This window comes from Tetrao urogallus (assembly GCF_951394365.1).
Source record: "Tetrao urogallus genome assembly, chromosome: 1".
Classification (NCBI taxonomy): domain Eukaryota; kingdom Metazoa; phylum Chordata; class Aves; order Galliformes; family Phasianidae; genus Tetrao; species Tetrao urogallus.
Window position 1 is genome coordinate 57,501,859 of NC_136813.1, and position 25,618 is coordinate 57,527,476.

A 25,618-nucleotide genomic window follows, 5' to 3' on the forward strand; every position below is an offset into this window, starting at 1 on the left:
TGTGCCTTAGTAGTGAACTAAGTCTAGTGAAACCTACCAAAACTTCCAGGGGAAAAAAAGTGGCACTACAATCTTAAACCAAACACTGGGGAAATATAAGTCCTATGCCTCACTGATTATATGAAAAGAAAAACATACACCTGTAACTTCTACCAACACAAGCATGATCACAGACATCATTTATACATTCAATTATAAAATCAGCAACTCCAAGATTCCAGGTATATTTGCATTTGTTGCAAAACTGACCAAATTTTAGATAAATTTGAAACAAATACTTCAAACACATAATTCTGAGTAGCCCATCTGTATTTTAACAGATTTTTTAAACTGTGTTCATCCATCTTAGCAGTAGGTAATGAGGTCACAGGAATCTATCATCTTCCTATTATCTTGCCCAGTAATATTTGTCCATAATCATTCTCTAACAATTCCCTGGTTTTCTTCATCCCTCCAAAATACATTCTACCAAAATTCAGTACTCTCCTAACTTTTGTGAACATTCTTCTTCCCAACCAATGCTATCATCACTAATCTTGAAATATTTAATTCAATGAATACTTAGCATTTTTTAATATTTAGGAATATTTAGGGAAATATAAATAGGAATATTTAGGAAAAACTACATTTAGCATTTATTAAGTTTGCAATGTCTCATAGTTTGTGATGATATTCATTTGATAAGAAGGTAACTATGATTTGATAGATTTTTACATAGTTGAAGCTGTATTTGTTATTCAGAAATTTATAAACACATTTATCCTGCAGTTTCATATTTCAGCTTTCATACATTTTCCAACATCCCTTTAGCCTTTCATCCTTGCAAACAGCAGCTACATCTTGTTCATTAGAGAAAACAAAATCAAAAAAATTACCTGTAACTTTCCACTGTTTCTCAGTTCAGGCGTTTAACTCCCATCACACATATCAGCCTCATTACCTTATGCTGTTCTACACTGAACTGAACTACCTACATTTTTGCATAGTCTAGACCAGTTATTCTTTGTTTAGGAAGTCAATAGCTTTTCTCCAGTTTTCCATGACAAGCCTTCAGAAGCATGAGCAAACGAGCCTTTTACCAACCCTCAGGTCAGCCTATTTATCACCTCCACTAACTCTGCACTGTTGTAATTCACCTAAATCATTTGCTTTCAATACATACACCAGTTTTTTTCCTGCAGCAGTTTACCTTTCAGTGACTGTACACATCAATATTTAGGAAAGCATATCATGACAAGTTGCCTTTTTTTTTTTTTTTTTTTTTTAATAAATTGTATCAGTGTATCAGTGCTGCATTTTGCCCTTCCAGCTCGTTCATCAGTTCAAGAATTCATGAAGATTCATTTGATGACCTTTTTTTTTATAGGTTCATGCTCTCAACCACTTCCATGTTATGCATTTCAAAATACACCACATTGATATTTCATTTAATTTCAATGTCTCCCAAAAGAAAACACACAAAAAGCCACATAAGATTTTAGGGAAGGAAGGATTGTTGGGCTTTGGGGTTGGCAATTTTTTCTTTTTTAACACCGTAGGTTTGTTCTGCCTAAATAAATAACAGTATCAACTGATTTGATGGAGTATCACTCCTTTCCCCTAACCAAGAAGACAGTAGCTGACCAGGTCCCTTAAATCTGGGAATCACAACTACTATTCCTCTGTTCCATTTTATTGGAATTTTGGAAGGTTTGTTCATCTTTTGTGAGCTGGTCTTTTTTCTTAGCTTCAAGAGAGGAGTGATGGTGAGAGAATTCGAAGATAAGATATGCTATTGGCTTATTAGAGCTGTTGTGAATAACTTGATTAATTATTAAAAGAAGAAATCTGAGGGAATCTTACAAGTGTTGAACATTTCATATTTTTCAGGAGTGCCTAAAAGAAAGGACAAATGCAACCTGTTCTTACTTGGAGGGAGGAAGCATACATCTGTGTAGGTAAATACCTCCAAATAAGAGGAAACAATATACATGCATATCCTGCTCCATCAGGTCTAACACTAATAGCACACTGAAAATTGTTTCAACCAAGCTGCCAAAAACATCTAAATTTCCTTTCTAGCAGACAGCCCTTTCATAGACCTTAAGAGAGTCACATGCAGTACTAATCTAGATCTTTCACATCACATTAGGCTACTGCTCTAATAAGCAGACCAATAGTTTCCAAACTATTTTATTGCTCATCATCCTTATCAGTAAAAAATTTGTGTATGCACTCCCAATATACATATATTCATTTGTTTATAAATTGCATACCAGTGCACTAATGTATAGGATGAAACATATGCAAAAACAGAAAAGAGAAAAACATCATTCATGGGTGGAGATGAGGACAATGGATCACTCATCAATTGCAGTGGGCAAAGCAGACACAGCTTGGGGAAGACTAATTTATCTCTGATAACTAACAGACTAAAAAGTAAGAAATAAAAGGCAAACTAAAAACACCTTCTCCCCAAGACAAGATCTTACACCTCCATAACACTTCACCTGTGTCCCTGCTCCACGTGGGTCCATCCCACAATGCTGTCCTTTCTGAGCTGATCCCCATGTGCTTCCCACAGGCTGCAGCTCTCTCAGCACTGCCCCAACACAGCTCCATACCACGGGGCCCACACTTCAGGCACTGCTCCACATGGGTCCCCACAGCTGGCAGCTTCCAAAGCCCTCCCAGCCCCACAGCACGTTATTCTCTATGGCTGCAGCTCTACAAGCTGTACCTCCTCCAGGCCTCATCCACTGTGGTCCCATGGGCTCCTCCATGGCTGCACATGGACATCTGCTTAGCACGGTGTCCGTGGGCTGTGGAGCCACTGCCTGCTCCTCCAAGGGCTGTTCCTGCGCTGCAGGAGCTTCCACTCCATGCCTGGAGCACCTCCTGCCCTCCTCCCGCACTGACCCTGGTGCCTACAGGGCCATTTCTCTCACATTTCTCACTCCCAGCTGCTGCAGAAAAGCATTTCTCCCTTCCTTACTCTGCTCTCCAATAGCACACCCAGCATTGCTAGTGGCTCAGCTCTGGCAGTGGAGGGTCCATTTGCAGCAGCTGGAGCTGGCTGTGACAGCCACGGAGCACTGCTAGGCTCTGCTCACAGAGGCTATCCCTACAGCCCCTCTGCTACCAAAACCTTGCCACATAAAATGACATAAATGGTTTAGTTTTTGTGTATGTGGTTTTTTTCTTCTGTAAACAAGAATTTATTTACTTTTTAATCCAAAGTTGTTTACTACTGGGAATATATCCCCTTTGGTACCTCTTCCTTTTAGCAGCTCACAAGAAAGTACTTCCTTTTGTATTTCAGTACTGAAACAGAACCTCTCAAGTACCATAAGCTGAAACATGTTAAAAGATATGTACCTGCAGTCAACCATAGAGCAAATTCCCTACATTATTTGTTCTAATACTTGTTTCTTCAAATCTTCAGCATTGCTTTCTATATATCTTGCAAAGCTACCTTCTGACAAAAGAATCCATTTTAGAATTTGCCACCATGTTGTTTTCCCTATTTCAGTTTTAATGCAGCAGAAAGAACAAGCATTTCCCCAGCAGTGTCTGGCTTCTTGTTTTTCTCTATTAATTAAGAAACTTCAAAAGATGCTTCTAAATATCTATTGTTAAGTTCAGCGCTTGACTTTAAACACCATCCATTCACAAGTCTTACAAGGAGCAACTGAGGGAACTGAGATAGTTTAGTGTGGAGGAGGCTCAGGGACACCTTAACACTCTCTACAGCTACCTAAAGGGAGGTTGTGGTGAGCTGGGGACTCTTTCCCTGCACTATTAGTGACAAGAGGAAATGGCCTCAAGTTGAGCCAGGGGAGGTTCAGGCTGGATACTGGGAAAAAATTCTTCTCTGAAATATATTCCAGTCAGATACTGGAATAGGCTGCCCAGGAAGGTGCTGGAGATTGTCCCTGGAGATGTTCAAGAAACATTTAGATGTGGTACTAAGGGACGTGGTTTAGTGAAATACTTTTTGTTTGGTGAAATATTGGTGATAGGTGGACAGTTGAACTGGATGAATTTGGGGGTCTTTTCCAATCTTGGTGATTCTGTGATTCGACCTGATTAGATCTGCGCTCTTTTTACCTCATAACATGGTTGCCAATCATTCTTGTTTATATTAGGAGTGGGTGAAATGTTTGGTTTGCCATTTTCTTCTTAATCTGCGCTCACAACATTATCTTCAATCCATGGTTTCTTTGCAGAAATCCTTTAAAGCCACGTGGCCATTTTGTGAGTGTTCATTTAGTTTAAACTACATAATATAATCCCTAAATTCATTTCACTGGGAACACAAAAACCACAAAGCATTGCAATATGCTGAAGCCAGTGAATGAGCAACAACACCACTGTCAACAACTCTGTTCTGTGGGTCACCCACTCTTCCTCCAGAACACCCAGCCTATTGTATGTGAACTAAGACAAATACAGACAGAGTGACAGTGCCATCTTCAAGAAATATGAAATACTAGTTAAGCTTAATTTTCTCTTTTATATTCTTAGATAAAAAGTAAATACATAGAGAGGTTCTAGTATACACCTCCCACACATCAATGGATTGGCTTGTGCACGCCTCAGGACACGCACTCCACTTTGAAAACCACTGCACTAGATCTCACAATTTATTTTTCATTTCCATATATTTCTTATATAGGTATATATAGATAACCTATATAAGAAATATATATAACAAAACACGGAAACTCAATAGGAACTGTTAAATTTTAACTTCAAGCAAATGTCACCAAGAGATTGCCTTAATGCACTTTTTTCTTTGTAATTCTTTTTCTAATCATTTTTTTGCTTAATCAAGTGCTTGCACTGGCATATTTCTCATATGTCTGCCTTTTCATACCCCCATTGGGACAATACTTGGTTTTATGAACCAGTATGCACTGCAGTTTCTCTTACAAATACTGCTGAGGCAAACAATTAATTACAGATCTAAGTATCATTCTCAGTTTACTGTCAGCGACTATGCATGCAACCTTTTATGTCCTTCAAGTTTCTTTTCATAGATAACAAAATCCTTTTTTTCTTTTTTTCTTGCCTGTTATTCATTTTCTTTTCAAATATTTGAGAAAAGTTAGAGCTTTTTCCATGAACTTTTTTCCTGCCTGATTTCATACCATAGAAATTTAGCCATAACCTAAGTTATCAAATATCCACAACGAAATTTTATTTGCTGGTGTTTGAACGAATGTAGATTTTAATATCCTCCTTATGTTAGTTTATTATTTTAAGCATACAACCAGGATAATTATGTCTACAGAGCCCTCTGAACAGACATCATGTGGGAATATAATACTAGAATGGATCTCCTGAGGCATTACTTTGATAACACAGGTAAATACATAACATTTAATCTCATTCACAATTTTAAGGTTGATTTTAAAGCCAATTAGGTTGCTTTTGTGTGTTTATTTTTTCTCTTTCCCTATTACTCCTGCGTGGAATGCTGTTTTCCCACCTAACTTGCTTAGAATTCATAACAATTAATTTCAGTCTTAATTCCTTGAGATTTTATAATCATTTGTATTCATGCTAGCAGTAACCCCAGGCTTCAATAGCTCTTTTTATATTCTCCTCTATCTTGATTATTTAAAGAAAGTTTCCACAGCCACCCTGTCTCAGTGTTGCTTTTGCGCTGTGTTCTTGTTTTGTTTTGAAATTAAACAAATTAGTTATTTTTAGACACTTCTAGCCTATTCTTCTGTTTATCTTTCCAATTTTCCTGGGTAGAATCCACAGTTCTTTAACAGGTCTGTAGATAATTAACTACAGGCTGCTGTTCCTTATACAGTGCAATAAAGCATTTCTCGCTCTGCTGGAAATATCTTCATTCTGACAGAACCAAGAATCACTTCTCCCTATTGGCAGATACAGATTTGTAATATATAATCATCTTACAATTGACTAAATCTCTGAGGTCTTTCTAATGCCTTGCTATTTCCAGCCGATGATTCCTGAGTGTATCACAGAAGTGCATGTTACTTCTGGCTCAGAACATGACCTTATTCTTTGTAAACTTAAATTTCACCCCTATTTTTGCTTTTGAAGCCTTCCAAGACATCGTTCAGCATGAAATTCCAATCCTCACCCACAGTGACAAGGTATTGCAGCTTCATCTTCAGCCAATTTTTTTTATCATACTCCTATTTTTCCTCCCAGGGTCATCACCAAAAACTGTAAATAAAATAGCATTGTCGGACTGATCCTAAAGAAACCTCAGCAACTCCCAGCCCCATAGTTTCTCTCTTAAAAGGTAGACTGTTGTTTTGTTGCTACCAGTTTCTCAACCACCAGGCAGCTTTTCTCTTCTATAATTTCACTAGCAGTTTTCCTCATATTCCCTAGCTATTCCCTAAGAGCTATCAGCAGGGAAACTGTGTCACTGATTCAACAGAGGCCACCTGGCATACATAAGCAATTAATCTCACCTCCTTCAAATATCTCCCAGTCATTGAACATTCCCAGACCATCACTTCCATAGTACAGATCTGTGTTCACTGAAGGTCAAAAGCTTGATGTTCATTCTCATCATCTTGTCATTCCTTCACACCCATTGTCTGGAATCAAGAGGATTACAGTGAAGCTGATCCAGAATCCCCCACCTTTGTGCATGTAGCCCATTTCTTGTCATATTTGTCCTTATGTGCTCCAGCCCAAAAACGGGGTAGTTTTTCTTCCCAACATGAAGAGTAATTTATGAATATTGTTGTATTGCCTTCAAGACCATCTTCAACCTCAAGGTTAACTCTCCTTTACCTCCAGGATTTTTAATTTTATGGAAAAAATTTTGATGCTAAGGATTACAAATTGCACACTTTTATTTTGTCAGTTATGTGCTATGTTCTGTAACATCAGAAATCAGTGTTGAGTAGTGTTACTGTCAGCCAGTTCCTACCATTTCTGATGTTTCTGCAAGCAAGCAATACTTTTCACTGTGAGAACACAGGCAGAAATATTCAATTCTCTCACCACTGTCCATAAATTTCTCGGCAAATTCTAACCATTCAATAAGCATTTACAGACTCTTCAAACATAAGAATCAGTCTCATGTCTAAGCAGAGATTTTACTTTCTGAGACTCCTTCCTGTGGAAAAAGACTAACTCATCCGATGCTCTAGCATTCTTTCACTATGAAGTTCAGAATCTGTTTCAATAGTTATTTCTTCTGTCAGTGGAACATTCTGATGCCTTTCCTCTTCTCATCATACTTATTCTTTTACTGGACTTCCGCCCTTGGGCTATCTCCATTACTTATTCTTCTATTCTAATGACACACTTTTATTCCTTTTTGAAGTTTCATCTTTTATGTAGTTCTAAGAAAATATTTTCCTAAAGTCTATCTCTTCAGTAGTAGTTGTTCTTCTCTCATGCATTCCTTATGGCCATGTTACAATATAACCATATTCCTTTTTCAGTACCTATTTTAGTCAATCTCCATGTTTTCTAGTAGACAGATCTATGAAAGTACTTCCTTAAACTGTTGTTTTTAACTTCTATAATATCTTAATATGTCTGTATGATAAGCCTTGGATTCCCTCTTTGATAAGTTAATTCTACTAAGAAGTTTTTCTTTTTAGAAAAATAACTCTTACGATAACACTGAAATACAAAATGCTTTCCAAGTCCTGTCCGTCCAGCTGGACTCCTGTTCTTATCTCTCCTTGGACTACCTTTAATGCTGCATTACTGGCTGCTTTCATTCCCTTTTCCCAGTCTTGAAGGAGAAGCTACAGCTTCCCTTGAGTGTTGCCATCTGGTGTTTAGCAGCTCAGTAATAGCCTTCACCTAGATTAGTTCCATCCCAGCTCAGTCAGCTTTTACTCCTCTGTCAGCAGCAATTAAAGACAGTGAGCCAGTAACATGCATTCTCTGCAAGGTACCTCTGACACTCAGCACACATTTATTTACTAGACTCTGCAGACTGCAAGCAAGGAAAATATCTTTTTTTTAGATATCCACTGTTTTTATATAAAGGCTTCATTAGTAGCTTTCTGTAGAAACAGAGGAGAATCATTTTCTTTTAGGCCTTATTATACTTTGAACTGGCATTCACAGTCATCTCCTGACCTCTATTTACCATTTTCTCCCCATTATGGTTTCCTGATAAAATGACACAAAGGAGAAAAAATTATTAAACAAGATAGAGTGGGAGGGCAGAATCACTTTCTTCTGAGGACACAATTGTTTGTTCTGCTTTAATTGTTTCTGAAACTATGAAAGATAAAAATCTTTCATTAAGTTCTAAAGCTAATGACATACTGATCATTCCTCTCTGCTCTGCTTGCTAAAGCAGTCTGATCAAAAGAACAAGGGCAAAATAACTGCAACTGCTCTCTCATTACATGACTTGAGATACATCCCATACCAACTGAATGGGAAAAGGGAACAGAGAGTTGCAGCCCAATAAGTCTTCCTTCTTACTCCCACTAGCAAGCCTTCTCCTGTATTTTTTTTTCCAGTAAATCTGTATCAGATTTTGGAAAAGCTACCTACAAAAGGACCTTTACATTAATAGCAAAAGCAGGCAACCTACAGAAAATATTTAAAAGTCTATCAAAAAAACTCAGGGCTAAAACAGGAAAGGATAAAATAATTAATAAATTTCATATGCAAAGAGGCAGTCAAATTTAAAATATTCAAATAGTACTACTAGTGCTGCAGTAAGATTTAAATTGGTGGCCTGCAAGACCCAGAACCTCAATACCTCTCTGAAAACAATTTAAGATCATATGAAAAGGAGAACAAAGAAAAGCAGAAGTTAGTAGTTAACACACAGATGCTAAAGAACACTATGAAGGACTTCACAGAATCACAGAATCGCCAGGGTTGGAAGGGACCTCAAGGATCATGTATCTCCAACCCCCTGCCACATGCAGGGCCACCAACCTCCACATTTAACACTAGACCAGGCTGCCCAGGGCCCCATCCAATCTGGCCTTGAACACCTCCAGGGACGGGGCATCCACAGCCTCTCTGGGCAGCCTGTTCCAGCACCTCACCACTCTCTCTGTAAAGAACTTCCCCCTGATATCTAACCTAAATCTTCCCTCCCTCAACTTAAAACCATTTCCCCTTGTCCTGCTGTTATCTACCCTTTCAAAGAGTTGAAGATTTGAAAGACTATATATCATACAGCTACAGTTAGAACAATAAGCCAGGCAAGGCAGGACACCCAGAGCAGGAACACACAGTGCTGAAAAAGATTAGAGAAAGATACCTATGTGTCTTATTACAGAAAATGAATAAATCTAGAGCCTACCTGAAACCCCAGGACACAGGCTTGTTACACTTTTGACATTATAATAACATTAGCATTTTGGCTAAAATGTTTATATGGCATTTACTGCAACTTTTTCACTGTCCTCTATATCTAAATATTTTTTGAGTGAGTGATGTAGTAGTTTAACACCTATGGTAAGCTAAACATCATACAGTCACTCTCACTCCTCTTCTTCAATGCAACGAGGGGAGAAAACATGATGAAAAGAAAACTTATGAGTTGATATAAAGACAGGGAGATCTCTCACCAATTACCATCATAGGCAAACAAGACATGACTTGAGGAAGACTAATTTATCACTGATTACTAACAGAGTAGAGCAGTAAGAACTAAAGACAAACTAAAAATACCTGCTTTTTTAAACTAAAAATGGATCTGCTACACATAGTGCCCATGGGCTTCAGGGGGACAGTCTGCCCTCCTTCTGCACTGAGCTTGGTGTCTGAAGGGCTTTTCTCACATTTCTTACTCCATTCTCTCAGTTTTTCTTCCCTCAGTGTGCTCTCCCAGAGCACCCAGCAGCTCTGATCTGATATGGGGCAGTGCTGGGCTCTGCTCAAAGAGGCCACCACTGGAGCTCCTCTGCTTCCAAAACCTTCCCATGTAAGCCCAATAGACTGCTCTAGCTCTTTTCTTTGAAGGGCAAATCTAATTTTGAATTTTGTGCTTCAGTTCCAGGTTACAAAAAGCATGTGAATAAACACATTTAACTGGCTGGCTGACAGCTCTTATATTTGCTTTTCCTAGTAATGTCAGTAAAAAGAATACACTAAAAATATATTTCTACTCCCCTGTTTTCCTTTATCCTATATGTAAAAGTTCCTGAGGATGTAGCACTGCTCTCTGCCATTCCAGTTAACAAACTGTCATGTTTATTACAGCAATGCCATCAAGTCAATGAAGGGATAAATCTCCTCAGTGTAAAGCACTGTATAATACTGTGTCCACTTTCCTAATTTCATTTGACAAAATCTGCATTATGGAGGGTAAAAAACATATTCCTGTTACTCACTGCAAGATGCCTCCTGAAGATGCTAAAATGAAGTAATAAAAAATCACTATTAAAATGAATTCTCACCTTTTTCAACTTTACGTCACTTCACCTAAAAGAATTCCACAACTACTTTGGAGTTGTAAGCAAAGGAGGGAAAAAGAACTACCAACAAAACCTAAACCAAAGATGTACTGCAAAAGAGAACTTGTAACTTGCAATGTCTTGTGCAAGTCTAATTATACAATAATATGAGTCCAAAGCTCAATGATGAATTATCCATTACGTGCTCTGAAATTAAGGTGTAACAGAAAGTCATAAAGGTACTTAAAGATCATAACACAGCCATAGTTTATCTTGAGAAAAGGTACTAAACATAGGAGCTCAATGTGACTGTGAACCATTTAATATCTACACAAATACCACATTTCAAAGATTGAGAGAAAAAGATGGGTCAAGATCCAAATAAACATATCACAGAATTGCACAGACAAATCAGAATCTCATCAGTTATATTTTTTCCATTTAATGTTCAATTCATTGGGGCAGTAAATAGAGTGGAGAAGATGGAGTAGCTGAACAGCTTTGACCTCTATTGCCTTTCTAATTACCCACGGCTGATTCCTTAGAGTACAGAATTCACAATATTAAAAATGTCCAGCTGAAGAAAAAGTAAGAGAAACAGGAAAAAAAGTGATACAGCAAAGTGATATTTTTATTCACACACCCTACTCTTTGAGTAGCTGAGGATTATTTACTAAATTGCAACAGTATTAATTTCACTCTTTCAACTAATTGTAACTCAGCACTTTCAGTGAGACAAAGCACTCTGAAAATTAAATTGCAAATCTTAACTAGTATTTCAATTCAATATAGAAAGCAGTACCAAAAACAAGTGCAAAACGCAGCATTGTAATGCACCCACAGGCAATGGGAAAGGAAAGCACTCCAACCAGACAGAACTGCTGTCAGCATGTCCTGTCCTGAGATTTCACAAGGCAACAAGGGAAGACAGCAGATAACATCTTGTTGGTTTTCATGCCCTCTTTGAGATTTCATTTAAGCACTAATGTATATAAGCTTATGCATCTTTCTTCTTAAGTGAAAGTCACTTGAGCACTCTCTTCAAGCTGCTAGAGAAGGCTGCTGCACACAACATTCACAAAAAAGTCCCCTGTCTCAAGGGAAACCTCGGTACGAATGCTGCTAGGCCATGATTGATGAATCTGACCTTTCCCATCTCATTTGCATGTATGGCAACCAGACCTCCAAAGATTACCTCTGATCTCTTCATTTCCTTGTGTGCTAGCAGCTGCCCCGGGGCAAGCTCTTCACTGGTGGGCTACATGGGACATATTTCCTGGCTGAACTGCCCAATGCCCTCCCTTGCTGACAGCTACAAAGTGGAGAAGACTTAAATACGTCCCATGGAAAGCTATACTACCTGGGGTAAAAAGTTGGGATGGAAAGAAATTGCTTCAAGTATTTCATTCAGCACGTATTCCCCAAACTGCCTACAATTCCAGTAGGCATCCACTAGGAAACGACAGCACATTATCACATGACATAACATCCACAGCCCCTCCTAGCTTTCAGGGAGAGGCATTTAAGCTAATAAGCTCTGTCTTTCCTATCTACCAGAGGACAGAAACAGCCGGTTACCACGGTTAAGCTGATGAACAACAGATAAATCACTATCTTGGCTGAGCCAGAGAACAAGAAGACCACCAAAAGTGCAATATAATCAGAAACTAGGTATGCTTAATTAAGTCTTCATTGATAGTCTTCTCAGATCTATATACTCTATATTCCCCTTTTTTCTATTTTCCCTTCAGGAAACATTTTGAAACCCACACTAAAGAAACCTCCACTGGTTTGTATGAGTGTTTGGTAGGAATTAGAATTTGCTCAGGTCGCAGTTGAAAGACCTGCTGTTATTTTTTGGGTCACATATTTAAAACAGATAATAGAGCACTGTCTAGGTTATAAAGTCAATCTAGAAGAAATATTTATCTAAAAGTAATTCATGAGGGTACACGAAGTGTTATTTATTCTTTCAGCTAAAATCTGTGACATAATAGGAGCTGCCTATGGCTCGTATTAGTATTATCCAGGCTCACGCTACACATTAGACATGGCCCATGAAACACTCCAACCTCAAGGCCAAGTAATTTCTAATATCAAACGTTCACACAAAGACAGCTCAAGGTTGTGAAAAATACTTGCCTCCAACCTCAATTTCCATTTTCACTTTGTCAAATATTATTAAAGACAGAATTAATGTCACAGTTCAAAAACCATTGCTTACATAAGAATAATTCCCTTTCTCTCCACAGTACTCTCTTTATTATTAACACTCCAGAATGGAGAGTATAAAGGTATTATTTATACGGCCAAGGAAAGTATGCCTTAAAAAATGCTTACTACCCAGAATGTAGGCAAATTTATTAAAGGTTTTGCAAATTAGATAGAGAATTCCAACACTAAATGTAAAAATACATATGGATATAACTCTGCTTACCAAGACCTTAATATATAAGATGATCTATTTATTCCAAGTTATCAGAAAATACCTGGAGAAGACCGCTTGTAATAAACAGGAACAGTATGAAACAACCTTCAAATGATGGGAATCAAAAAATAATTTTGGATACAACTATGTGTAGAAATACGTAATGTTTTTTAAATTAGATTGGGCTTACAAAAAAAAAGGCAGGGAAGACTTCAGAAGTGTCCAGCATACCCGCTAGCTGCTCCTGTTAATGTTAACAACAGCATAGCACGCAGTATTTCTGGAAATTCCCCATTGTTCAGTACAGGAATTGTTGGACAAGCTTCTCCATTCTAATCTGTTTATCAGTTTAGAAAAGAAAGACAGGTAGAATTCAAAGAATACACTACATTTGTAATAGAAAAGGTAAAGAAATGAACATTCCAAACATAGCCAAATACAATAAATGCTGCAACTCTACTACTGAAAAAAAAAAATGTACCTGAGAAAATTCGAGGCACTGCAGCCAGCTGGCATGTGCCAGACCTCACTTAGTCCAGTAAAATCTCTCAGCTTCTACATCATATGAGCTGGATACAAAATGTACCACAGGACTTTACAATTTCAAAAATGCACTGGGAAATTGTTCAGAAGGAATCCAAAAGGCACATACCAAATTCATGCCACAGACCTTTCTAGCAGTTTGCTAGTACAGATTATCATAGTCTATCACAGTCCAGGAATGTTCCTGGACTCAGTTTAGTTTTCTAGAGCAGGTGCAGTCTCAGAGGCCATCAGAATCCTGAGATTACAAGATAAGATTTGATATAGCTCAACATTAAAACCAAAGGTACAGACTGAAAAAAGCAATCACAGAACAGTGTAAAAGTAACTCCAGGTTCCAAATGAAGGCTTCACTGTAGCCCAGGCCATTTACAGAAGGTCAGGTGGTAATGACAGTCCTTTTTTCAGATACACAGCATTATATATTAGAGTTAGAAGAGTCAAATCACATCACTATAATTCACTGTGATTAAGTAAATCCAAAGATTATTCTCACTACTGCTGAAGACTGCTTGCTTGTGATGGCAAATTGACAATTCCGGGAATGTCCAACCCACAGCCTGGCACAGCTCACACTGCAGTCACCTGCTGCTCCACACCATCATAGATCTGTCCCATAGAGAAGATCTGGTCCCTTGACACCAATCAAACATCAGTGTGCTATTAACGCTATCTGAACTGAAATTAGCACATAGGGCACAGTGCAGTGCCAGCTCGAGTTATGGCAAAGAAGTGTACAGATTTCAATATACTGGCTAAACACAGTCCTATGAACAGCAAAAATATACAGCCATGCTTTCCGTTGTGACAAAGGAACTTGAGGACAGGTTTCAAGATTGCCAAAAAATCATCATTTCTTTTTGTGCATTTGCGATTCCATTTTTAGTCATAAATAAATCACCTGTAAATTTTCATATGGAATGTACACAGTTGTAATCAAAAATCTGATCATGTCTCTTTATGAGTCTTCTATAAGCCCTCTCTCACAAGAGAGAAATATCCTTCATTTCAAAGTCCTGCCTTATTTGTTTTATCTCATTTGGCAGTATGTTCATTTGTGAACAAATACTCTCAAGGATGAAGCAGAGAAAAAAATAAAGTTTCATCAAAAATCTCTACTGTACATCTTGAGAACTTATTAACTGCAACTACTGCCATCAAACTCAACTAATGTGTTAGTTTCACAAAAAAGATCAAATATCCCACTGGTTTTATGTTTTTGTTGCTCCACTTCTTACACGTTTCAATTAAAAAAAAAAAATAATAATAAGTTTGGTTACTTCATATGCATTAACTATATCATACATTTAATATGAGCTGCTGCAAAAGCAATGCCTCCTGTTTTATTATGTTGGTCCACGACATCAGAGGCTGATGTTGGTGATATGACAGTAGAGGCTGAAGCTTCCTGCCAATATTTTGTTACTTTCTGTCATCATGTGACAGAAGACAGTAGAGGGGGAGTCTGACAGAATGGCATCTGACATGGAATGCATAAGAAGCAAAAGGCTGTTGGTGAATTCCTCCATGAGGAAAAAATGACACTCAGTGACATCCATTGACACTTCCTGAATATTTGTAAAGACCAAAGAGTGGATGTGAACACAGTGGGTGGTATGTTTCAGCAGTGACAACAGCAACAGTGGATCACCTCTGCTGGTACATATTTTTACTAATGCAGCATGCAGGCTTTTGTTAACCACTGGCAAAAATGATAACTAATGGTGGTGACCATGTGGAAAGATAGTCTGTTGTAGCTGAGAATTTCCTCAAATAAACAGTGTCACTGCATTCCTCATAGCTGTTGTTCCATCAAAATAAATAGGATTTACTTTTGGAGCAGTCTCCATGCATGCAGCCCAAGACAATTTCTCTTCACTCCATGTGGCCCAGGCAAGCCAGAAGGTTGACACCCAGTATACTCATCTATTCAGCAAACTACAACTCAATATGATAGCTTGATTTCTGAGCCAATACAGGCATACAGTTCCAGATCAGTGGCTCCCAGCTATAACCTTCAGGCAGAGACAGATACTCCCCTACAGGACAAATGTAGCCAGCTATCTATGTCTAACTAGACAGGTTTCCACACAAAGTACTGCTGAGATTAGGTCTGAAGGGTCATGGTAGACAAGTTGAACACTAGCCAACATAAGTTCTTGCAGACACAGATTTTCTCAACTTCACTACCAGCAGGCCAAGGCACTGGTGGAAGCTCAAAACTGATAAGGCAGATTCCCCAGTACAAGAAAGATGTGAACATACTGGGGCGATCCTTGCAAAAATCCATAATAATGTTGAAGGGATTGGAGCATCTGTCATACAAAGTGAGGCTGACTCCTCAGACTTGACAAGGCTCAGGGGAATCGTATCAGTTTGTATAAATACTTGATTGGGGGAGTGGAGAAGATGGAGCCAAGCTCTTCTGAGTAGTGATTAGTGAAAGGACCAAGAGGCAATAGGCATAAACCAAAATACAAAAAAAATTGTTTAAACCTAAGAAAAAGCCTTTTTCCTATGCAGGTGGTCAAACATAGCAGTGGGTTGCCCAGATTGGTTCTGGACTTCTCATCCTTCCAGATATTCAATACCTGACTGGACCCAGTCCTAGGCAAGCTGCTGTGGCTGGCCATGCTCTAAGCAGAAGGGTTGGAATAAATAATCTCCCAAAGTGAAACTATTACCAATTATACAGTCTTTCAAAAATATTTCTCCCTTAGTTTTAACTGTAACATTGAAATATCATTATAATATACTAAAAAATGCTAATCTACTTGCAATGACCTATTAAAAAATATATACAAATTTTAAATTGATGCAAATAGATTAGAAAACTGTCAGACTGTGAATTGTTTCTGCACTACTGCTTTAAAAAGCAATAGGAAACAAAATGGGACAAACAGCTGCTTTAATATCCTGCACTAAAACTAAAGGCTGCAGTCTCAGGAACAGAAGCCCAAGAACAAAGTTGTCCTCTATAGAGACTGAATGTCATATCTATCACTACACTGGGTATATACGGCTTGATTACAGTTGATTAGACAAATATTAAATTGGCCTCATTTTGGTCATGTCCACAAACACTTCTTTATGAATACTGAGTGTAACCGACTGAATATTTACTTTTAAGAAGGAGGTTTAGATAAGATTGTCTGCCAACTCACCCTTAACAGAAAGTGACAAGGATAAAAGAAAAATTATCTGAGTATCCCATTTGGGACTGAGTGCTTATCAGAGATATAAGCTTCTGACTACAGGGAAAAGACAAGGGAGACTTGTCATGACATACATTCATAATGTATTCTTATTAAAGACCTGAAAAAATGTCTTGCTATATATCTTAAAAAATCCTGAGCACCAAAATAGCGTCAAAAAATAAACATACATAATAAATGCTTTCACTGATATGATTAGCAATATAGTGCTTTCACATGGCAATTTCAAACTGTATGGTGCTACATTCTGTTCCCTTTTCAAGCACACAGTGCCTTGGGCTGTTTTACTTACTAGCAGCAGCAGCAGGACAATATCAGGATTATCGCACGCACAGGCTACATGCATTGATGTCCAAAAATCCTCATCTTGATGATTTACATTCACTCCTCTGTCAATCAGAATTTCTGCAGCAAATGCATTATCGTAGCGAGCACACTAGAAGAAAGAGCAGATTAGGGATAGCATTATACTCCATGTACAATTGAATTTATTACATATTTTTTTCTCTATTTAAATTTAGCAGATGATATGTTTGTAGACAGCAGATGAATCTATAGAAATAGTTCTGCAGAAACACCAAGTTCCATGTGTGTGGCTCATGGAATCCCTTATTCCCCGTGAAAAAGCGCTAAATGAAATCTGCTGAAAGCTGCAGTGAAGATGAGCTTTCTATTCATTCAACACTGTCCTTCCAAATTAGCACACAGGAACTGAATGAATGCATCATGAGCAGTAGGCTGCAAGTATATTCACACTCACACTCATATACATCACAAACACACTAACTCCTGCCTTTTATGCAGTTTGTAGCAGTAATACACACCTCTCTATACTTCACACCATTACCCATAGTGATTCCTGTTCAAGTCTCTCTGACAAACACATATGCTGCACAGTACAAGTGTGCTTGGGGTAGTGTGGGTGTGTGCATGTAAGCATGTGTTTTTTGCAATTTTTTTGCAAAGAAGAATAAATTAGCACAGGCATTGTTTTCAGCTTATGCTTTTTGCCACATCTCAGACCACATGTGCTTATGGATGCTACATAAGGAAATTAGAGCACCTAAGGTAACATCCTGACTCTGGCCTTGCACATGAGTTCAGTAAGTAGAGGAGGAATAATCTTTCTCCACTGCAGAGGCTACAAGGACCCTAAGTTTTTATATTAGGTACCTGGGTGCTTTCCATATCATTCTTAATATCTATGCCTCATACAATATTTACAGCTGTGTAACATTTCCTTGCCCTGGAAATCACACATATACAGTAAGTGCACAAATACCATGAAATTTGTGAAAAATATCACAGAGTCATAGAATCATCAAGGTTGGAAAAGACCTCTAAGATCATCCAGTCAAACCATCCACCTACCACCATTATTTCCCACTAAACCACGTCTCTCAGTACAACATCTAAATGTTTCTTGAACACCTACAGGGATGGTGACTCTACCACCTCCCTGGACAGCCTGTGCCAATTCCTAATCGCTCTCTTGGAGAAGCATTCACTAACAACCAACCTGAATCTCCCCTGGTGCAACTTGAGGTCATTCTCTCTAATCCTAATCACTGCTTATATGGGAGAAGAGGCTGACCCCCAGCTCACCACAACCTCCCTTCAGGTAGTTGTAGAGAGCAGTAAGGTCTTCCCTGAGCCTTCTATTCTCCATACTGAGTAATCCCAGCTCCCTCAGCCTCTCCACATAATGCTTGTTCTCTAGATCCCTCAGGAGCTTCATTGCCCTTCTCTGAATACGTTCCAGGGCCTCGATGTCTTTCTTGTAGTGAAGGGCCCAAAAGTGAACACAGTACTCAGGATGCAGTTTCATCAGTACTGAATGCAGGGGGATGATCACTTCCCTGTTTCTGCTGGCAATGCATTTCTGATGAAGTCAGGATGCTATTGGTCTTCTTCACCACCTGGGCATGCTACTGGCTTGTGTTTGACCAAGCATCAACCAATACTCCTATGTCCATTTCCTTTACACAGACTTCCAGCCATTCTGCTCCAAGCCTGTAGTGTTGGCTGAGGTTGATGTGGCCAAAGTGCAGGACCTGACACTTGGACGTGCTGAATTTCATCCCATTGGCCTCAGCCCAGCGACTCAGTCTGTTCAGATCCCTCTGAAGGGCCATTCTAGTCCCAGGCAGATCAACACTTTCTCCCAGCTTGGAGTCATCTGCAAACTTACAGAGGGTGCACTCAGTGTCCTCATCCAGGTCATCAATAAAAATACAGGACAGGCCCCAATATGGACTCTTGGGGAATACCACTTGTGACTGGCCGCTCAGCGGTTGGATTTAATTCCATTCATCACCACTCTCTGGGCCCAGCCATACAGCCAGTTCTTTAACCAGCAAAGACTGGTTAACTGTCCAAGCCATGGACTGCCAGCTTCTCCAGGAGAATATTGTGGGAGACAGCATCAAAGACTTGGCTGAAATCTATGTAGACTAAGTCAACAGCTTTTCCCTCATCCACCAGGTGGGTCATTAGAAGGAGATCAAGTTGCTAATTTGCAAGTGAGTATGAAATAATTATTCTGTCACATCTAATATCATGTGCAGAACCACACCATGGCATCCAGTTTGCTCATCTGCATTAATATGATATGGAAGCTAGGACACTAGGAGGAAAGGGGGAAGAAGGAAAAGTGGCAAGATGGGTTCCTCTGTGCAGTCAAAACATAGCTGACGTACCTTGGTGAATGTAGGAGTTGCATATAATATTGAGTTCATAAATACAGATGAAAATTAAACTCTTGGAGGTTAAAAAGCAGTAATGCATTAAACAATTTTCAAATATACTGACATATTATTCAACAGAAATTAAATTCTGATGTAGTGTATTTCCTTTAGTTTGCAGTGTAATTGACAGCTTCAGAAACTGACAGTTTCATTGCAACAGTACCATTCCTAGTATCACTAGTATAATTTAAATTCAGTTGTTGATGTTCATCAGAGATAAGAAATTTCACAGTACAGATCAACATAATCTGAAACCAAGCACATTTTCAAGCTATTGTTAAGCAAAAAATTTTCAAAAGTGCTTCCAAAATCTAAAATAAAACATTCTGCAAGCAGACTTTTAACTAGATCTTTTATGCCCTTGTCATATTTCTGAAGTCACATTTATTTTAGCAGCATTGTGAAATAAAAGTAGAATTCAAGTATCTTAAAATAGTTTCACATTGAACAGAAACCACATCTACAATTGAAGCATCACAGAGGATGCAAAGGATGATCAGACTTAAGAATTTGTGGTAACCTTTGCCAATGGCTTCTGTCTCTATAGTCTTTTCTGTATGGTAGTCTTTCTCCTACATGCCCTTACATCTTGCTTCTCTTTTGATCACTGCATACGAGCAGTTTTCCTTCTATCTTCTACTTAATCCAAATGGCAATGCAAATAATGATGAACCAGATGCAGACTTTGTTAAATATCTATGAGTAGAAAATTAGTGCAAGAAAATATGCACAAAAACAAAAGGAAAATGTTATATCATGGTGTTCTTTATATAGGAACTATGAATCTTTGAGACACACAATTCTATCTTCAAAATCAAACAGTATTTCCTTTGTTCTAACTGTGCAGATAATTTATAAATAAAACATCTCATTTTACTTGGTTAGTTACCATTCCTAGAATATGATCCACCCTTTGATAAGCAATTTGAAAATGACCATTTATTTCACATGCATAGCTGGATGCCTTATTAATGACCATGGAGGACAGTGTAGATTAAAAAAGTACTGCTAAGACATTCTTCTTGCTGATATTCCCAATCTGCTACTCAGTACCCCACTGTATTTATCCACAGTCACTAACACTAATATTCAATCACTCTTACCAGATGGAGCAAGGAACCTCCTGAGGAAACAAGCATATGAGGGTCAGCACCATCTTTCAACAGTCGCAGCACTGAAATATCAAAGTAAAGAGGAACAAGAGTTAATGCAGCAATACAGCCAATTCCGAGCTGTTAATTGCCTGATTCTTCCCCATCTTCATTAACAGATTTAATAATATATGCAAACTGCTGAGATAACATTTGCAAAACTATCATGTCAGCATCTCCCACCCCATCTATTTTAATGGCTAGGCCTGGAAGCAAAGAACCTTTGATAACAGTGTTAAATATGAACGGTATCGAGGACTTCTCAAAAGGACAGATGATGTGCATGTTAGCTCTATACGTAGGAGAGGGGAGGAAAGAGACTTTTACTCAAGGTCACAATCACCTTAGGAGCAAAATCACAGTCTATCGGCTTGATTTGATTTTGCAGAGTTCCCACAAGACCTGTTGGCTTTTTCAGTAAATAATTGAAAATAGCATTCATAAGTTGTATCGCTCAACATTAATCACCAAACCATAGCTAAATGATCTCGTCTGCACTCAATTTAACCTTTACAGTACATTATCAGAGTACTGATGCAGAATAACTCTTAAAATGATATTCATAGTTCAACCTCACTTCCATTTACATCTATCAGTCTCCCTTTTGAAATGAACACAGGTTTACAAATGCAAGCAGAAAAACAACCCTGCTTATCAGTGCCCACTCAAGGGTGAAAATTCAGCACTTTTTCCCAATGGTCTTCACTGCCTTTATAACCTTTTCGCTTGGAATTTAAGCACTGAATAACTCATGTCACCAGTGCTCATTCCTGGAGCAGAACAGAGCAGTCACACTGTCAGGCACCATCAGGGGAACTCACCCCAGCACTGCAGTCCTTTCTTCACTGAACAGGTAAGAAAAACCCTTTTAAAAAGCCTTCAGCCAGGAAAGTAATTGCCAGTAATGTACTATGAATAGGAACATAGCTCATTTTGTTCCCATCATATGGAAATCCTGGGTTTTATTCTTATTTAAGATTCCTGGACAGAGTTGTGCAAAGGCCCACAAAGCATTCTAAAGTTCTGGGTACCCCAAACCACTGCACCACTGCAATTTCTGCCCTCTAGGAGAGCCATCAATTTGTCTCACAGCTGTTCCAGCTCCTAAGAATCTGTCAAGAAAATAATCATAGAATTGCTCAGGTTGGAAGGGTTTTTAAAGATAATCTAGATACAATCCCTGTTGTGGGCAGGGTCACCAACCACTAGATCAGGCTGCCCAGGACCCCATCCAAGCTGGCCTTCGGTACCTCCAGAATGGGGCATCCACAACCTCTCTGGGCAACCTCTTCTAGTGCTTAATTACCCTCTGAGTAAAAAAAATTCCATCTAACATCTAAACTAAAATTTCCCTCTTTTAGTTTAAAGCCATTCCCCCTTGTCTGATCACTTTCAGACCATGTAAAATGTTGGTCCCCCTCCTGCTTGTAAGCTCCTTTCAAGGACTGGAAGGAAGGCTGCAATGAGGTCCCCCTAGAGCCTTCTCTTCTCCAAGCTAAACAAGCCCAAATCCCTCAGCCTTTCTGTGTAGGGGAGGTGCTCCAGCCCTCTTCATGGCCCTCCTCTGGACCTATTCCAAAAGCTCCACATCCTTCTTGTGCTGGGGGCCCTAGGCCTGAACACAGTACTCCAGAAAGGGCCTGACAAGAGCTGAGTAGAGGCAGATAATCATCTCCCTCTCCCTGCTGGTCATCCTCCTTTCAGTGCAGCCCAGGATACTGTTGGCCTTCCAGGCTACAAGTGCACACTACTGGCTCATGTCCAGCTTTTCATCCATCAAGACCCCTAAGTCCCTCTCCACAGTGCTGCTCTCAATGAATTCTTCACCCACTTTGTACTCATATCTGGGATTCTCTCAACCCAAGGGCAACACATTTGGTGGATGACAGGTTGGCCATGAGCCAGCAGTGTGCCCTTGTGGCCAAAAAGGCCAATGGCTTACTGGGGTGCATTAAAAAGAGCGTGGCCAGCAGGTCGAGGGAGGTAATCCTCCCCCTCTACTCTGCCCTGGTAAGGCCTCATCTGGAGTACTGCGTCCAGTTCTGGGCTCCCCAGTACAAAAAAGACAGGGATCTCTTGGAAAGAGTCCAGCGGAGGGCCACGAAGATGGTGAAGGGCCTGGAGCATCTCTCCTATGAGGAAAGGCTGAGTGAACTGGGTCTGTTCAGCCTTGAGAAAAGAAGACTGAGAGGGGACCTGATCCAGGTCTATAAATATCTAAGGTGTGGGGGGCAGAATGGCGAGGACGGACTCTTTTCAGTGGTGAGTGGAGACAGGACAAGGGGAAACGGCTGGGAACTGCAGCATAGGAAGTTCCGCACAAACATGCGCAAGAACTTCTTTACAGTGAGGTGACGGAGCACTGGAACAGGCTGCCCAGGGAGGTGGTGGAGTCTCCTTCTCTGGAGATGTTCAAGACCTGCCTGGATGCCTACCTGTGCGACCTGCTGTAGGGAACCTGCTTTGGCAGGAGGGTTGGACTCAATGATCTCTGGAGGTCCCTTCCAACCCCTACAGTTCTGTGATTCTGTGATTCTGTGATTCTGTGAACACCTTGCATTTGGCTTATTGAATCTCATTAGGTTCTCATGTGCTCACTTTCTGAGCCCATCCAAGTCTCTCTGGATGGCATCCCTTACTTTTATTGTGTCAACTGCACCACTCAGCTTCCCGGTGTCCATGTTGTTTGTTGATAATGATATTGAAGAGCATCGGACCTAGGACAAACTCTGGGAGACACAACTCATCACTGCCACATAGATCTGCTGACGACTGACAACTCTCTGGCTATGACTATTCAAGCAATTTTTTATCCACCAAATAGTCCAGCCTTCAAAACTCATCTCTCTCTAATTTAGAGATAAGGATGTAGTGGGGGACCATGCAAAGACCTTGAAATAATGTGCACAATGTGCACCAACTCCTCCTTACCCATGCATTTTCTGTGCTTGCTTTATCTTGAGAATATATTTTAATTCCTTTTTCACTGTACTAAATGTACTTACTGCACTCAAACATTCAGCTGACCTTTTTGAAAGGAATCAGTTTTCTTTTCAGACACTAAATTTTTACAAGTAATATCTTTCGAAAATACTAAGTTATTTTTTATCATGTGTCCTAGACGCATGCTGCTTAAAAAGAAAATCTGGCTAAATGGTTGCAAGCCTGTAAAATTCATGTGAAAATTGGACTAGAAAAGGCTTGGCATTATCATCACTACCTGCTCCACGCACAGTAAACACAGCAGTACATAGTGAGCAAATATTTACATTGGTTATACAAATCCATTAAATCTTCTGCTCATGTTTAAACTTTGAAAATCAAACATCAATCCAAACCACTGTATAAATTCACAATTTATGAGTAGTTCCATGAACCTATTTCAGCTCACCCAAGGTTTTGGTTTGGTTCATTTATACAACTCCGAAAGACTAAATGCTCTGGCAAATGCCACTTTGAAAGCTAACTACAATTAGAAGCTACTGTTGTCTCTAGTTTATCCATTAGAAGCAGAAATGGAACATTAAGGAACCTGAAATAAAACAAATGTCAAGCAAGATGAAAAGCACCAAAGGAGAGAGGGAAGGTGGAGAAATACATACAAATTTTCATAACCTTGAGAAAAAAAATGGATGAATGACAAAAAACAATGCATTTATTTCTGCCCTCAAGTCTGGAAATTCAATTCTAAAGTACACAAGTGTCCTCATCCAGGCAAAGTCCATCAAAAACAAAAGCACATAACAAAGTTCCTCCCTTCTTTTAATATCTGAATTGCAGACCATATAAGGAGATGCTTTCTCCATCTCAGGTTTATGTCAGCTAAGACTTTTCCTACCTCCTTAAAAAGGTGTGCAACTGTATCATTTTCATGAGAATATTTTCAGCATTTGTATGTTAAGCCTTTTCTTTAGCAGGACATAAAACACTGATTCTATATTACAAAAGATTTCTTACAGCTCCAAAAGTAATTTCAATATGCCAATCTGGTCAGGATTTCATCTGAACAAATTAACCCAGTCATTCTCCTTCCTCATCCTTATTGAATCTCATTAGGTTTCAGCAAGAAAATCATTTTCAGCAAGAAAAAATGTCTAGACATTTCAGTCTCTCAGCCACTTTATATACTGCTTTTGTATAGTATTTTTTCTCAAGAAAAAAAAAAAAAAAGAATAAAATAATGGCAGTAAAAATAAAACTAAAGATTTCTTGTTTGATCATTGAAATGAAATCACTCATTAAGAGTCTTGAAAACATCAAAACCGCTTTAAAGCTAATTCCCTCTATGCAAAAACAGGAGATGAAGATCTTACCTGTTTGCTAGGAGCAGGACAAGAATGGAAAATTGCATTTCTAAGAATATTCCACAAAAACGTCATCTGGAGCCCAAAATTGTAACTGACACAAAAAGCCCTTGGCCACTTGTGTACAAAAACGTAAGAGATTTTTTTGTCTCTTCCCTTCATCAAGCCTCCCAAAGTCTTAGTGCTTATAGAACAGTTATGCAGAAGGAAGGAACAACTTTCCAGATCCATTCAGTGACATTGCTTTTAAAAGCAAAAAATGACAGATCATTTCTAGAGCTGAAATTAAAATTCATAACAATTAGTGTCTTTGCCCTGCTTCCCCCCAGAAGAAATATGCACCAAGATTATACCACAAAGAAACAATACAAAACTGCAAGCTTGAAGTAGAATATTAATTAGGACCATAAGCAAATGAACAAGTCATAAACAAAGAAACCAGAGTAAGTAGATAAAAGCTCAACATTTCTGTTCTTTGAATTATTTTTTCCTCATTACTGTGTGGTTTATTCAGTGCTTTGGGAAATTCACATCACAGAGACTACTTAGGAATATATGCAAACTCTCAACTGGGCAAGAGTCTTTGCTCTGAATTAGGATTAAGTGAAACATTCCTCTGCATATAAAGGCAAGTAAAAAAATGTCCCTCTTTTCTTGAATTCTGCCCTTCTCTGCAAAACATAATAAAAAAAGAAAACAATGAAAAGATCACAGAAGCAAAACTCCCCTCCCAACCATGCAATTCACTTAGGTCTTCCACTGAAGGCCATACCAGTCAACAGGAAAATCTTCACTTTATGCTCAGCTTTTCCTTTTGATTGAACTACTGCCAGTAATTTGGGGAAAAAAAATCCCTAATG

At 38.9% G+C, this 25,618-nt stretch overlaps 1 protein-coding gene across 1 annotated transcript in view; it reads right to left on the bottom strand.

The window, feature by feature from the left end:
- Positions 1-25,618, bottom strand: part of MYO16 (myosin XVI) — a gene marked incomplete at both ends in the record, with an annotated part of 283,559 nt that overhangs the window by 216,194 nt on the left and 41,747 nt on the right. The window contains 2 exon segments of the mRNA XM_079549224.1: positions 16,849-16,992; positions 20,407-20,477. Of these exon segments, the coding sequence (XP_079405350.1) occupies positions 16,849-16,992; positions 20,407-20,477 (215 nt within the window).